The 16,535-nt window shown below is 45.2% G+C and overlaps 1 protein-coding gene across 1 annotated transcript in view; it reads right to left on the bottom strand.

Moving 5' to 3' along the window:
* CUNH3orf70 (chromosome unknown C3orf70 homolog) overlaps nt 1–2,101 on the bottom strand; it is a 77,960-nt gene extending 75,859 nt beyond the window's left edge. The window contains exon 1 of the mRNA XM_008705367.2: nt 1,692–2,101. Within this exon, the coding sequence (XP_008703589.2) occupies nt 1,692–1,887 (196 nt within the window). The 5' untranslated portion in view covers nt 1,888–2,101. The remainder of the gene's footprint in view (nt 1–1,691) is intronic.
* Nucleotides 2,102–16,535: the final 14,434 nt, after the last annotated feature.

Below are 16,535 nucleotides of genomic sequence, written 5' to 3'. Positions count from 1 at the left end.
TTCATTCAGTCACTCAATGAACATGAATTTCAAATCTATTTCAGGCCAGACACTGGGACAATGTCTGAGAATACAGAGAGAAGATAGTCTATGTCCGTGGAATATTCATTCATTGCATATCTGAAGAGCTGAAAAAGCCATGATCTGAAAAAGGATTAGACTGTTCTATATGATTTCATAAGGTAGAAATAAGACCAGTGGAAAGAAGTTAGAAAGTAACTGAGTTGAGCTCCATATGAGGGTATTTTAAGAATCAAAGATGTCTTAAGAAGCTGCCTGAGAACACTGCAAGGCTCCCATCAGGAATGTTGTACTTAGTGGAGAGACTGATGAAATAAGACAGGCACTGAACTGACCATCTTTAATGTTCTTGTATTCTATACTAAGACTCTATACTTCCCTAGGAAATGGACTCTCACCAGATTCATAGTGCTTGTGCACTTCAGCATCACAGGTTTCCTACAGTTGCTACTTCCAACTCTGTACCTTGTTCCTCTCTGAAATGATGCTTTATAATGGGGAACGGATCTGAGAGCAATAGGAATACTGAAATACAGAAAGAAACTGAACCATCAGCACACAGAACACAAAAAAAATCAATACTGTTCAATGTAAAGAAAATGTGGGAATTCTCTACCCTTTAAGTCATAAATTCAATTTAAAATATCTCACTATGTTCAATTAACGTAAACAAGGACTTGTCATGTACTGCATCTCTTGTTGGGAGCCATTTTTTTCTAACCAACAAGGAAAAAGCAATTTTAACTTAAGATCACTCTGAGAAATTGTGTCCTGAATAAACACTCCAAAACCTCCATTATAAGGGTATGTGGAAACTAAGTTTATAACCTATTTCTTTAAAAAATTATTTCTTGGATATAGCAGGCCTAATATCATGAACTAATCAAATTGTGGAATTCTGATTAAATGGCTACTTAAGTTTAATCCATTAAACACACACACACACACACACACACAGGCAGGATAAACAGAGAAAGGGCCCAGCCCGTTTAGTTCTGGCTTTTATAAATTGATTTAATATCATTAAAGCTTACTTTCATGCATTTTATTTTGTAATTTTAAAACAGTCTTATATATTGGCTCTATATGCTACAACTGGGTATTGAAGGAGTTCACCCTTCCAAACTGTTAATATTAACTTCTTGGAAGCCGTCTCTTACACTTCAGAGCTTTCTCAATTTGGATACAATAAATGGGCCACAATTAGATTTCCTAGGGCTCTTTCTTTTAAAGAACAGCCTGGAAAAGACAAAAGTGAGAAAGAAAGGGGAGCATGTTTAACCAACCAGCCCTGAAAAAAAGGCTTCCCCTCTGGTTGTCAACTCTGACGGCGCTCTACTGTTTCTCAATACACTGGTCATTTCAGATAAAAAAGAAAAAGAAAAAATAGATTCCAGTCTTCCTGGGACGGGGAGATCCCCTTTTGTAGAAGTGGCTAAAGCTAGGCTCCCCATGGGATTTCATCTCGTTGCCAAGACAGCGCCAACCGAGGTGTCCGGTGCCAGGGCAGCGGCCGCCCGCCCGGAGCCCAGGGTGGCCCCGGCCAGCAACAGAACAGCCCCAGCCGAGCCCGGAGACCCCGGGGACGCAGAGTCCCAGCCGCGACCCGGGACAGCCTCACGAGCGCCCCGGGACGGTGGCAGAAGGCGGGGAGACGCGGCTCGACTTACAGTGACACCATCCTAGGTGACAGCACCAGTGCAGCTTGAAGCACTTGCCGTGGCTGTGTGTGGCACAGATGGAAAGCCCGTCGCACGGCTGGAAGTCGGGTCTGCGGGCAGCGCAACTCCGCGCCAGGGCCTGAGCCTCGTCCACTTTCTCGCTCTTCCAACCCCGCTCGGGCGCCGACGCCGACGCCGCACTCATTTCCGCTCCCTCCGCGGAGTCGAGGCCGGGAGCCCGGGAGAAGCAGCGTCTGGGCGGGCAGGGAGCCGAGCCGGCTGCAGACGTGGGAAGGCGCGGGCCGGGAGTCACGCCAGCGCGCGGGGCGGCGGCGGTGCTAGTGGTGGCGGTGGCGGCGGCGGGAGCGCGGTGGTCCCGGGCTCACAGAGGAGCCGCCCCGGGCGCTGCGACCGGGGGCTGGGCCTGCCGCCGCCTGCCTCCCTCCGCCGCGGCGCGCGCCGCGTCCCCCCACGCACGCGCACAGGGGCGCGCGCGCCGACCGGCCCCGGCAGGCGCCAAGCGTCGGTCAGCGAGCCTGGCCTCTTCACACAAGCTGTCGGCGTCCCTGCCCGTCACAGCGAGTCCCTGACACACATTCACTCATTCCTCCGAGACCGACCCCGACCGACAGACAGCCGTTGTGAACATACAAGTGCGCCGGCGGCTCGGTATTACAGCCACAGCGGCTCACACGCACACTTCCCGCCGAGCTGGGTCGTCTCGAGAACTCCACCGAGAGCTGTGCACACCGAGGACACGCCCACTGGAGCCGCTCAGTGGGCTGCTCCCTGCGCATCCGCCAGCGAGCTTTTCTCAGACACACAGCCTGTCCCCACACGCGGCTCACAGTTCCCTCGTACACGCCTCCCAGAGTAGGCACAGCGGCCCCTCGGAGGCGCGCGCGCGTTCACGCCGGCGCGCTCTCCCCCAGGCCAAGCCTCCCGCTCCGGGCGCGGCCACTCCGCCGCCGCGTCAGGCGCCCAAGCCTCCCGCCCTGGGCCGCCGTGCCCACGGGAACCGTGTTCCGCTGGCCCTGAGGGCGCCCTCCCACCCAGTCCCAGTCTCCGCGGGGGCTGCAGCCCCACCTTGCTGAGCGGGAAAGTAACCTGGGTGGGTGAGTGTGTGTGTGTGTGTGTGTGTGTGTGTGTGTGTGTGTGTGTCAGAGAGAAAGATGGATCTGTGGTGCACAGGACTGGTGTGTGGAATGTGCTGCGTGGCTGTGTGGTTTGGTGTGTATGTGGTATGTGCGCGTGTCATTGTTGAGTATCTGTGGTGGGTGGGTGTGTGTGTAGTTGGATGTGAGGAGTGTATACATGGTACATGTGGAATGTGTGGAGTGTGCATGGTGCATGTGACCCGTGACACGGTGTGTGATGAGGTGTGCGGATACAGGAGAATCTAGTACGGATGTGCACGACCCATGTGGAGTGTGGGCGGTGTGCATGTTTGTGTAGTAGAGTATATGTGGTCTGTGTGGTATGTGCAGTTGTGTATGCGTGTACACAGTGTGCGGGTGGATGTGGTTACATATGTACTGTGTATAGGTGTATGGTATATGTGCCGTTGTGGTACCTGTGACCGGTATGTCGAGTGTGTGTGCACAGTGCATATATGGGTAGAGTTGGGTGTGTGTGGTACATGTGGGTGTGGACACACAAGCAGGACTCCTGTCTGCCATGGACTCTTGTGTGTGCCTTTGTGTGTGAATGCCTGCCCTGGCCAGTGGGTGTGACTGGCCTGGATGGTGACTGCGGCTCCTTCACACAATCAGCTTGCCTTCTTCCCTCCTGGGGACAAGTTGCTCCAAATAGATTTTCCATGCCAGGCTCAGCTGCTGAGAACCCACCCTGGGCTGGATTCAGTGAAGAGAAAACAAACCATTTGCTCCCAGGGAGCATGGTTGGGAATTAGTGTTTCCCTGCAACAAGGCCAGACCTAGCCTCGAACACAGAAAAGGAGGGGACCTACTCTTGTTATTTGCCAACCGTTTTTCCGAGCAAAGGAAAATGCCTGTAATTGCCAAGGTTCAGGGAACAACAACAAAGCCTTTCAGTACAAATGCTGTGTGGGAACATGTTTATGCCCAGGTCCACTTTCTCTGTTACTTTATTCCTTTCCTGCTTTGCACTGACAAGGAGACTCGTCATGGTTTTGAAATAACGAAATTCATCTTCAAGCACTGAAAATCCTTGCTGCCATAAGCAATCTTTCATAATTTTCCCTTTTATTTAACCTTGGCTTGAGAAGGGAAATGTAATTTGCATATATCTGACTCTAGTGAAGTCTTCATTTATTAGGGGTTAGGGAGAGACTCAATTTGGTGGGAATGGAATTTTCAAGAAAGGTCTCAATCAAAATCACAAAATATGGTTCCCCCAAAACCTAACATTGAAAACCCAGCTATAAATACGAAGCCTCATCTCTTCAGCTTCACCCCAGGCGCCCCTCTCCTGAAAAAAATCCTAGTAAAATATATCCCTGACTCATAAAATCTATCTATCCTGGCTATTAATTTCACAGTCTGACCCACCTCAGAATAACATGTGTAAAAGGAAAACTTAATCAAATAAATCCTTAATCCATTATTGCTATAGCAAGCCAACCCAGAATTTTTTGAACAAAGGGGGATGGATTCCCATCTCTTCTACCCTATTTCCCTCCTTCCTCAACCCATAAGCTCTCTAATACGACCCATATTATATAAGGTCTTATAAAGAATCTTTACAGCATTTTGCTAATATTTAAACAGCATCCTTCCCCTGCCTTCTACTCTGGGTGAAACATGTTAGAAGATTCTGCTATATATGAAACCATATCATCTCAGCTAGTGAAAAATGAGCATGAGAAATAATGCAATATAGCGCTTTAACCAGGAGGCAAGGTAAATTACCCAAATACCCTATTTTATGTTAGCCACATGATTTGAAGCTGAGAAGCCTTTACATTTTCTATAACACAAAACTCATTTCATCCCCTTGCCCTAAAGATGCTATTAACCTCTACTGTCTGCAGTGGAGCTGGAGGAAATAAACGTCCTGTGACCTCTCAAACATATATACATACAGCCTTCGAGATGTGTTGTCAGGACACAAGTATTATGGTGGAAAATATATACAGAAGTAGAGATGCTAGTATAACGAACCTTCTTGAACCCATTGCCTGGTTTCAATAATGATTAACTCATTCTTGTTTCATTTATAGCTCCACCCACTCACGCCCCGACCTTGCCACTGGATTATTTTGAAGCAAATCCCAGACATCAAATAATTTCATCCACAAATATTTTTGCACTTATTTCTAAAACCATAACCCACAACATCATTATTACATAATGAGAGACACTTTGATCATATACAGGTACTTGTCCCATTGGTGCTAACCACCTCTCCACTTCCCCTTTAAGAATACTACCCTTCTGTCTGGATTTTTCCTCTTTCCTTCTCTTTCTGTCCTGCCTCTTCGGTTTGTATGCCACTTCCTCAAAGAAGCTTTCTCTGACCAACCTAGACTCTTATATACCTTCTCCCTTCATATAACTTTAAACAAATAAAGAAGAAATTATTGGACTAATATCTTTCCCCATTCTTCCCCTCCCCCGCCACAAACTGTAAGCTCCTTGAGGGTAGGAACATGGCCTATGCCTCGTTCACCATCTTGTTCCCTTCTAATCACAGAGAACAAATAATTGTTGAAGTAGTGAAAATTATTCCATCTCAGACTCCCAAAGGCTGGAAAAAGTCCATCCATAGTCAATTGTTTGCAAATATATGTGTGAATAATTTGTATAATTACTCTTTCTAGAACCACACCCTTGGATATTCCCCCACTGACTCTGAACGTAGCTATGGGTATTAGTTATCTATTGCTATATAACAAGTCACTAGTAAGTTAAAACAACTCCGTTTCTGTGGGTTAGGAACCCAGGTATAACCTAGGCAGGTCTTCTGCTTCAAAGTCTCTCACAAGACTGTAATGAAGGTGTGGGGCATGGCCGCATTGTCATCTAGAGGTTCAACTGGGGTTGGGTCTGCTTCCGACTTCACTCACTCACTGTTTGTTGGCAGGATTCAGTTCCTCAAGAAACCGTTGGGCTGAGGGTCTCAGTTCCTACTGGCTACTGGCTATAGGGCTCTCTCAGTTCCTTGTCACGTGGACCTCTCAACAGGGCAGTTCACGCATGGCAGCTTGCTTTACTGGAGCAAGCACACAGAGTCAAAGAGAGTATCACAGTCTTTTATAAGGTAATCTTAGAAGTGATATCCCATCACTTTTAGGAAATTCTGTTCATGAGCAGCAAGTCCTGAGGTCCATCCCTCATACAGGGTAGGAGATTACACAAAGACATGAATATCAGGAGGCAGGAATTATTGGGATCCACATCATGTGACTTGCTTTAGCCAACGAGAGAATAGCAAACTTGGACTCACAAGGATTTCCAAAGAGAATGCTCAGTGGGGTTCCTCTCTTCCTGTGCTTGGAACCCTGAGAGCACCAGGTGTACAAGATTGATGGAGGATGAAATGCCCTATGGAGGAAAATGAAGGTGTCCCCTTGACGAGCAGCCCATCCCCAGCCAACGGTCTACCGACCGCAGGAACAATCAGTGAGGCTCTAGAACATCATCCTACGCCCACTACCCGGTCGTAGGAGCATGAGAAAGTCCAGTAGAAATCTGCTGAGCTAGTCTTGACCTGAACAGCCACGAGGACACTACAGAATCAGGAGCTACATGAAGCAGTTATAGTAAAACCGAATGTTCAGGACAGGCTCTTACCACGTAAGAGCTTAACTGATACGCCCGCTGGTCCTCTCTTGTAGCAAAGCAGTTGAGGGCTCAAGAGGCTAAGTGACTTGCTCATGTCACAGTGCAGCAGGCATGGTGGGAAAGTTCTCTAGGACCTGGCATCAGAAAAATGCAGATGGTTCAAGTCTAAACTCCGTTGTTTTCTGGCTGGGAGACCTTGGCAGATCCCTTATGCTTTCTGGGCTTCAGTTTCTTTATCAGCAAAACAAAACAGAAGGCTTCCCAGAACATCTTTTTTCAGCCAAAGCTCTGACTTGTCCATTTGGGTGTAGATGGAGCTAGGGTTAAAAAATCCTTTCAGTTCAGATGTTATTTGTAAATAATCAGACATTGCCTTCCTATTCCATTGCCCGTGTTTGTCGAATGCTAACGTAAGTTTTATCTGTGTTCACCGACCATTCTGAACACTTTGATAAGTCCAGCCATTACAAATCAGTTACTTTTGGATTGCTGGATTGAACCAAGCAACTAATTGTATCATGGTTATAAATAACCTGCTAGTAATTGGTCAATTTGTCATATTAAAGCAATTAGAATGATGAAGTAGTTGGAGAAGCTTCCAAATGAGGTGCAACTAAACGAGGAGTCTTCTGTGGGGAGGGAGGACCCGACACCTCTTTAGCACTGTCACTGGTATAATTCAGACCCTCGTCATCCTCTTTAAAATAAAGAAAAGAAGGGCGGCTTTAGAATCAGACAAAATGGAATCAAAGCTTAGCTCCACTACCACCTAGCGGGGTGATCTTGGGCAAATTACTTGGCCTCAGTTCTTAAATGAGAATTAGAATCCCTACCCCATACACTTGCGGTGAACACTAAACATGATAATATGTGTGAAGAGCCTAGCACTGTCTCTGGCACATTGCAGATCCTCGAGAAGTGTTCGTCTTCCACTTCCGAGCACCCCAAATGCTGCCCCTGTCTACAGACGCGCTATGCTCCAATCCTTCCTTCACAATGCTGAGAAGAGAACACTCTAAAATCTGATATCATACTTGGCCTTAAAAACTTTTAACACTTCTCACTGCCTACTGAAAAAGAATTCGCACTCCTTCGTAGGCTATACGAAGCCCTCCCAATGTCTTCTCCAGCTACTCTTCTCCATGCCTCCAAATCTGTACCCCATTGGATTATTTACTGTTTTGTTTCTAGACATGGAATATCCTCTCCTGCTTGTCTGTGTCTTCCCTCAGCCTTTCCTTTGTCTCAAAGTGCCTAACCTTACTTATGCATGTCATTCCTACTTTCCCTACAGGTTCTAGCTCAAATACTACTTGAAGCCTTTTCTTAGTTGCCTCCCTTCTCCACACTCAAGGACATGCTGTGCCTACCACTTTGCACCTCGAGTAGTGAGCAGGTATTGTGTATCTGCAGTGCCTGACATTCTGCTGGGTACTAGGAGACTCTCAACAAATATTTTGGAATGGATACATTAAAAGATTTAGGACTAAAAAGTCATAAATAGTATGGAAAAGAAAAATGCCTGTTTTTCGAAACTTAAGCCCCCAGAACTGAGAGATTCCTTCGGAGCCTTTGAAATTAAAAAGAAGCCTACTTAAAAAAAAACTTGCTTGTAATCTTATTGAATGTCTTACCTCTAGAGGTGACCCAGGCTGCAACAACTATAGGCTCAACAAGGCATTTTAGACATTGAAAGAATGACAGACCCATAACAGAGAAATACTCACGGTCCCTCCCTAACATTCTGATACGGCACCAGGAAGGGCAGCTTTCTCACAAAGTATCCCATTGTGCCATCACCAGATGCAAAATAGAAAAAAAGATGGACTCTGAGCTGGACCAAAATGGCATTTCTTATATTTTGACAGTGGTGGAAGAAGTTATTATTTGTGGATTGCCTTCATAGGATTTTCAAAATTCACTGTTTTATTCCTGTTTTTCTTTTAAAGGGATAAACCAGTTTTGTGCCACTTTTTAAAAATTAGAGAAATATTTTTATGTATAAAAAAATTTAGTGAAAAAATCAACCTCCAGAGTAGGTTTTGAACATAAAAGGGGAGGGCAAAAAGGCCAGTCATTAATGTGCCAAGCAATCAGCCTCCTGGGGGCCTCACTAGACACCCCCGGTGTTCAAGCCCAGTAACCGCTGGACTTTTCTTGAGTGATGTGATGTGACGCTAATAGAAGTAGGATCTGGGTCAATTCTGTGCTCCATACAACACAACCCGTTCTTTACGTTCTCACAGTCCACACTTACTTTTGCCAGCAATGGACCTATCATAATTTTGAAACAAGACACTCTGACTTCTTTGGTAGGATAACACATACATTCTGCCATTTCCATTAAAAAAATCTTTTTTCTTGATGATTAGCAATTAAAATAATTCAGCTTTAATTAGCTCATTTCAGTAAGCAGCTAAAGGCTAAAATGACAGTGAAGAGCAATCTGGAATACAATGACTGACTCATGGTTTATAAATGAGGCAGCCGAGATAGCTCCCGCAGCCTGCCGGGATACCGGGCTGTGGTCAGCACTCCAGCCACACCCAGGGCCCCAGGCACTTAGGCAGTGTCCGACCTACAATGCTGAGCTCCTTTATCCCCTCCACACAGAGCTATTGAGTGTCTTCTATGTGCCGGGCTCTGGGCTCGAGGCTGGAGCTCATTTAGAGGGGAGCTATAAACCAACCAAAAGAGTATAGGAGGTAATTGCTCTGATTAAGGGGTTTAAACAAAGCAAACTACAAGAATAAGAAAGTAATAGATAAGTCTGCCTGGAGCCATCAAAAAGTATTTCACAAAAAGGGTGAGTTAGCACTGGCAATGCAGACAAGCTGGAATGATGTATTATGGGAGAGGGAACAGCATGCATGCCAGCAAGAAAGGCAAAGGGCTGTTCTGGAAGTCTGCCTTGCTTGAAAGTAATGTGGGCTGCAGGAGCGATCAGAAGAGAGGAGGAACTGGTAGGGAGGGGCCAAATGATGATAAGCCCAACAAAATTTACACTGAGTCCTCAAAACCAGAGTTTTTGAACGCCTTGAACCTAAAGGCACTTTGTTCACTGGGAACACTTATCAGAAATCATAAATGAAAGAGATTTGCAAAGTCCAGCTGCCGTTGAGGCATGATACACGTTGGTGGGAATGCTGGAACTCCGTTTGTTTGTAAGCCCACAACACCAAAGCCAAACCACCACCTCAGGAGGGGCTAGTCATGGTAGGCAGCATCTACCATGGCCCCCGATAATCACCACCTCCTGGTATTCACAGCCTGTATAATTTCTTCCCTTGAGTACACACTGGATTTAGCAACTCCAGAAGTAGTGATGGAGTCACTTCTAAGATTAGGTTGCAAAGACTGTGACTTCTGTTGCTTTCATCTCTCTCCCTCACTCTCTGAGATCTTACTCTGAGGGAGCCAACTGCCATATTGTGAGTGGTCCTCTGGAGAAGCCCACATGGGAAGGAACTGCTATCTCTGGCCAACAGCCAGTAAAGACACAAAGACTGCCAGCAATCACATGTGTAAGCTCGGATCCTGAAATGAAACCACAGTTCTAGCCAACACCTTGACTGGAGCCTTGTAAGAGACCTCGAGCCAGCCGAGCTACACCCAGATGGCTGACCCACAGAAATTGTGAAATAATAAATGCTTTGTTGTTTAAGCCTCTACATCGTGGGGCCACTTGTTACGCAGCAAGAGATTATGGTTATGCAGCCAGAGATGACTATTACAGGCACAACGGTGGAATTCTGAGCACAGAGTGACAGGATCAAATGTGCATTTTAAATGCTAACTCTGGAATGAGCAAGCAGGAGACATTTATTGGGACAAGAACAGAGATAAACCAGTGGCTGGCCCAGAAGGAAGATGAAAAGGGCCTGAGCAGTGGGGGTGAGAAGGAGGGGAAGTACTGAAGCATAACTACTGAAGAGGTTAAATTAATAAAACTTGACATTTTTTGGCTGTTGGGAGTAAAGGAGTTCCAGGGACAATGCCGGTCATCAGCTAGGGAACAAAGAGGAAGGAACATGTTTAGAGAGAAGGGAAAGAAGTTTAATTGGGGATGTGTGGAGATCAAAGTGGCTGAGAGTCATCCTTATGGGGGCACTGCTACTCGGAGGCATGGTACAAACAAGTCTGAAATAGGGTACTCTCCGTGAGGAACTGTCGTCACACGTCAGGGCGCTTTACTCACAGGCGCTGCAAAGTCCAGCACCTTTGTGGGTTAAGGAAAGAGCACAAAGGAGAGAAGAGCTCTGGGTATAAAGTAATAGGGAGCAGTGGGGACTGTGTTGAAATGCAAGGTGTCTGTCTTCCTTAAACTATCAAAGCCACACATGCTTGAAACGCGGCTGTCTGCAGGGCTGAATTCCGCTGCAAGAACAGCGTTCCTGAGGAAGAGGTGAAAACAGAGTGAAAAGGGCACGAGCTTTGGAGTCAGGCAGCAGCAAGCGCAAATCTCGCCTCCACCACTTACTCACTGGTGTCCCTGGGCAGGTCACTTATCCTCTCTCAGACGGCATTTCCTCAGCTGCACGCAGGGTTAAGAACACCAATTTTAATGGAATTGTTGTGATTAAGTGAGATCATGATTTTTAACACGAAGGAAAGTTCCTGGCACAAAATAGGTACTTCAGAAGTAGTAGCTGACATTAGGATTGTGTTATAATAATGGCCGTGAGCTCTCCCTGAAGGGCACTCCAACATACAGTGAATTGCCCCCACCACTCTGTGCAGAGAGCACAAGAGTCATCACGGAGCACCCACGCTAGAGCTCCTAGTGCTGTGTCCAGGAGGGTGAGTGAGTGTTGCAAGTACTTTCAGTAATGGAACGTTGAATGTCAGAAGGTACATGGTACAAAAAGGGAAACCAAGAGCAGAAGTCATGGTACATGCAGGCCTCCAGGAACTGGGATTTCAACCGAAGCAGCACTGGGACGGTGGCAGCAGGGTTGACGGAGCGTCACACTGGTGCTCCGGAAACAGGACGCTGCTAGTCCCCGTGTGCTGGTGCTCATGTCGCCCGTGCATTTATTCTTTTTACTTTTTCTTTTTTCCACCTTATAGCTTCTCTTCTCTCATAGTGTCTGTGTCTTCCTAACTTTGACCCTATAGAGTCCTAACCCCGCCTATTCTTTTCCACTGTAAATCCTTTCTAATTCAGCTCTTGATAGGACCTCCTTCTCCTTTTCCCTCGCAGTTTGAATGGAGAACAAGGATGTTTCAACCACCATCTTAGCAGTCATTACAGCTGAAGAAAGAGAAGGGGAAGTCATGTGATGTAAAAACCACCTAAACTTTAGCAGGACCCGTGGGTGGACCATTTCCCATGGAAGGGACTGTGGGAATGGAGGCACCATGATTGACACGCCTAATATAGCGTCGGGCACAGACCAGCAGGCTGGATGGCAGGGCAGATTAAAAAAAAAATAGGATACTGTTATTTTAGAAGTCAGTATGAGACTATTTCTCAGCCATAAAAATGAAGGAAATCCTGCCATTTGCAACAATGTGGATGGACCCTGAGGGCATTATGCTAAGTGAAATAAACCAGACAGAGAAAGACAAATACCGTATGATCTCACTTACACGTGGAATCTAAAACAAACACACACCCCTGAACTCATCGATGCAGAGAACATATTGGCGGTTGCCAGAGGCGGGAAGTGGGGTGGGGGAAGAAATGCGTGAAAGTGGTCAAAGGATACAAACTTCCAGGTATAGGATAAGTAAGTCTGGAGATATAAGGTACAACATGGTGACTGTAGTTAATAATACTATATCACCTATTTGCAAGTTGCTAAGGTAGTAAATCTTAAAAAGTCCCTGTTGTAAAAAAAATGGTAACTATGAGTGGTGATGTGTGTAAACTAGACTTATTGTGATCATTTCACAATATATACAAATATCAAATTATTAGGTTATACATCAGGAACTAATATAATGTTATATGTCAATTATATCTCAAAAATAGTATTAGGAGCGCCTGGGTGGCTCAGTCGGTTAAGCATCTGCCTTCGGCTCTGGTTGTGATCCCGGAGTCCTGGGATCGAGTCCTGTATCAGGCTCCCTCTCACTCTGCCGCTCCCTTTGTGCAGTTGCGTGCACTCTCTCTCCTTTCCAATAAAATCTTTAAAAAAAAATAGTCAGTATGAAATTAGTTGCATGAAGATGTCATGCAACGTTACAACACTAGAAGCTTCTTCCAGGAGTCCCGCTCTTTTCCCCTCTGCCAATGATCAGGTACAAAGAACTACCAATGCAGTTAGTTCCAAGTAGACGGTCTGTGGTGGCTGCATTCAGGTTCCTTGTATAGCTGTTTGGAAAATGAACCTCCGCTTGGCTCCAATGTCACGGGCAAGGATAAGGCTTGTTTTCTTTCTCTGCTACTCATTCTTGCTTGGCCTGGGTGTGGAATCTGGGATATTACTGGTACTTCAGTCCTGAGCAGAGTTCATCCAGGGGGAAATAAGGGTAGGATCAAGTCTTTGCCCTCACTGGCAGCTGGCTTTCCCCCAGGGAGCTGCTGTCCCCCAGGATGTTCATCCTCCACTTCCCCCAGAGGGGCCCAAGCCCCAGTGGCAGCCGTTGTGATTTCCAAAAAGCACAGAACCGGGGCTTCCCTCTCCTTCTCACGTCTCCCATGGGTGTCCAGCCAAATGCCTGTGTGCCTGTTCGGAAGCTGACAGGATGAATAGCTTAGGAAGTGACTGAGAGGAGAAACGTGCGGATTTATACATTGACAGGATTAGTTAAGTAAAACATCCTTTTTATTACTTAGGAAAGTGGAGGCACAGAAAAGTGGTGAGGTGATTTGCCCAAGGTCATAAAACCACTCATTCCACAATCTATTCCTGTTGGAGAAGAAACTAGAAACCATAGATTTCCAAGGCCCCTGCTCTTCATTCTACCTTAGAGGTGTGAGACAAATTGACTTCTCTTTTCATGCATTTTAAATTTTGATTACTTCTTTTTGTTCCCTACCCACTGTTAGTTATTAGGGTGATGTTTTCATACTGTGTTATTACAGACAAGGACCCAGCAATGCCCAAACCCTGCCTTGCCTGCTACTTCCCTCTCCTCTTCTCACCAGGCTCCAAGGAAGCTAAGCACAATAAATTATAGATTGTGAAACAAAATACCTCTTTATTAACACCGCCCAGGCAACCATACCCCAGTGTAGAGCTCCCTGGAAAAAAAGTAAGCGAGGCCTTCTTCTTCTTGGGATTTCTCTGCCCTCTGACCATATGCAGAGATGAGGAAGTCTAAGAAACAGGAACTATATGGCCAGGTTTGCACAATAGGCCTTGGCTTATTTGCTCACCCAACTGCATGGTAGGAGGAAAGTAGAAGAGAAGAAACTGGCTAAGGCTGATCCATCTAGAAGGGATACAGGAAGCACAAGAGAGGTGCACAGAAGTTCACACCCTTTAGCAAATACAGCCTAAATTAATTACCCAGTGCTGTGTAACCAATCACTCTAAAACTTAGTGGTTTACAACAATAATCATGGATTATCTCTGACAGCTTCTGTGAGTCAGAAATTCAGACAAGGCATAGCAAGGATGACTTTTCTCTGCTCCAGAAATTTCTGGAGTCTCCCCTGGAAGACTCAAAGACTGAGGACTGGACCTGTCTGTAGGAACATTCAGTCACTCACACGCCTGGTGGTTAGCTGTCAGCCAGGACACTCCCATGTGGTTTTTCCATGTGGTTTCCCCAAAACATGGTAAGTGTCCTGAGAGAAAGCCACACAGAAGTCATAGTAACGTCTGTGATCCAGCCTCTAAAGTCATGCAGCATCACTTCTGCGACATTTGAGTATTTGAGGCAATTACAGATGTCTGCCTAGGGCCAGAGGACTCCTTCTGTTCTCCACAGACACCGCCTCACAATGAAGCGGGTCAACACCACATCGTAAGACCATGAGAGAGGAGGCATTTTAGGAAAATACGATCTACCACATAGTCCAAACGATGTCTTGGCCTCTGACCATTCAGATGAGAAACTTCTTCCTTACTGAGGTGATCTGAGATAAGCATGGCTGGGAGGAGGGCCTACAATTTTATTTCTCACAGAACCGCCACCCTTTCTCTGCAGACATTACTTTAGAGACTCTTATTTCACTCTCTTAGTAACTCCCTCACTTTGGCCAGAACACAAATTCAAATAAATTGTCCAGTTTTGACTTCCGGATACCACTGAGTTGTTGGGTAAGAGGCACATATGTGGATATTCAAGAAGGACCCCTGCCCGTTCAGCCCCCTTCCAAACCAAACCAAACCGAACAATTTGTTATCCTGAGAAATCCACGCGAGTTAATTTGTCTTAATACTGTACTAACTGTCGAATTCAAACCCGGTAGAAGTTCTCTCTTATTAGTCATGTATACCTCAATGGAAGTTCGTTTGGGTTTGAACTGGGGGGGCAGGGGGCAAGGGGAAAAGAGAGGAGCTGAGAAGCTGGTAAGGATAAGGTAGAGGAGACAGGAGAAGCAGGGGACCTGCTTTTGGCTTGGGGACCACAGATCCTCCTCCACCGCTCACCCAGAGACCAATCCTGGAGGCCAGGCTTCCCCTTCATCCTACCCCTCACCAGAAATGCCTCTTTCCTCTGAGTACCCCTACAGAAGGAACTAGGTAATTCGTAGATTTGTAATTAAAAATAGTAGCAATAACTATCACACTAACAATTATTAAGAGCGATGTGCCACATTCTGTGTTAAATGCTCACAGTATCTTCAAATAATCTTTATAAAAATAATCTAGGAAATAGGTTCTGGGAACTCTGGAAGCACAGAGATGTTCAGTAATTTGCCCAAGGCAGCCCAGCTGATAAAGTCTGAACCCAGGCAGCCTAACTCTGGAGCCCATGCTCTTAACAATCGCATTATGAAATAGGGAAACTTCATATAAACCAGTTACTGGGGGGAAAGATTATTCTGAGGCCACCTGAGCCAAAACCAAGAGTCAGACGTGCTCAACCGACCGTGCCACCCAGGCACCCCACCTCCGAACTATTTTTATCTACAGCCGTTCCAAACAGGAAACTAAGGCAACATTAGCTATGTTGGATTTCCAGTCTAACATGATGGATTAGGTGCTGAAAACAAAGAGTCCAATTTTATTCTTAAAGGAGAAACACACTATTTTCTCAAATCAAGATCTCTTGTTCTAGAAATGTCACCAATAACTATTTAAGAAGAAAATGTTATGTATAAATATTAAAAAGGAAGAGGCAAGAGTACCTATTTTACAGATGACATGATTGCAGACCTAGAAATCGAAGGAAATCAACTAAAAATTACTGAAAGTAATGAGTTCGGGGCAGAACTGACACTCAAAAATGTGTATGTATATATTATATTATATATGTATACATGTCAGTATATATATACGGATACACAAAAAGGAAGTACAAGAAAAATGGATGTCTATTGTTGCTCTTACGACAAAAACAGATTAAATGCAGAGATTGACTTAACTTGTGGTGAGGTTTACTCAGAGAAATTCTAGAGAGCGTTAATAAATTAAGTGCTATGCCTGCTCTTGGTTAGGAAAGCACATACAATAGTATGTTCAAGGTTAGTGTGTAGATTTATCAAAGCCTCACAGGTGAAAGTGCCTAACAAATGAAGAGTACGATTCCTCTGGCATAGTAACAAGAAAAATGCCACAAAGAATGCTTATTTTAAAAAAAACATAATGGTTACAGACTTACCCTACTTTATATTTTGCTTTAGTAAATTTTGAAATGTATTACAAAATGAGAATTATAAAGGCAATAGAGCGCTACATTAAAAATATAATTAAGTTGTTTAAATCAGAAAAAATAGAGATGTAACAGGTTAATTCAAAGATTTTGAGTATGACAAATCAGAAATGAAAGGAGTCACTAATAAATGTTTTTAAGACATTCAGATATTGGCAAAAAAACCAAAACACAAAAAACAAACAAACAAAAAAAAACAAAAAACTAAACGCAGTAGTTTAGAACCGAATTGGAATCAATTCATCTATGGCAAGTTTTTGAACTTCCTAAGACTCCTTTTCACTCTTCGTACAATGGGACTGGTAACACCTAT

The sequence above is a fragment of the Ursus maritimus genome, unplaced genomic scaffold (assembly GCF_017311325.1).
Source record: "Ursus maritimus isolate PB19 unplaced genomic scaffold, ASM1731132v1 scaffold_4, whole genome shotgun sequence".
Classification (NCBI taxonomy): Eukaryota; Metazoa; Chordata; class Mammalia; order Carnivora; family Ursidae; genus Ursus; species Ursus maritimus.
This window is presented reverse-complemented; position numbering and strand designations above follow the sequence as displayed.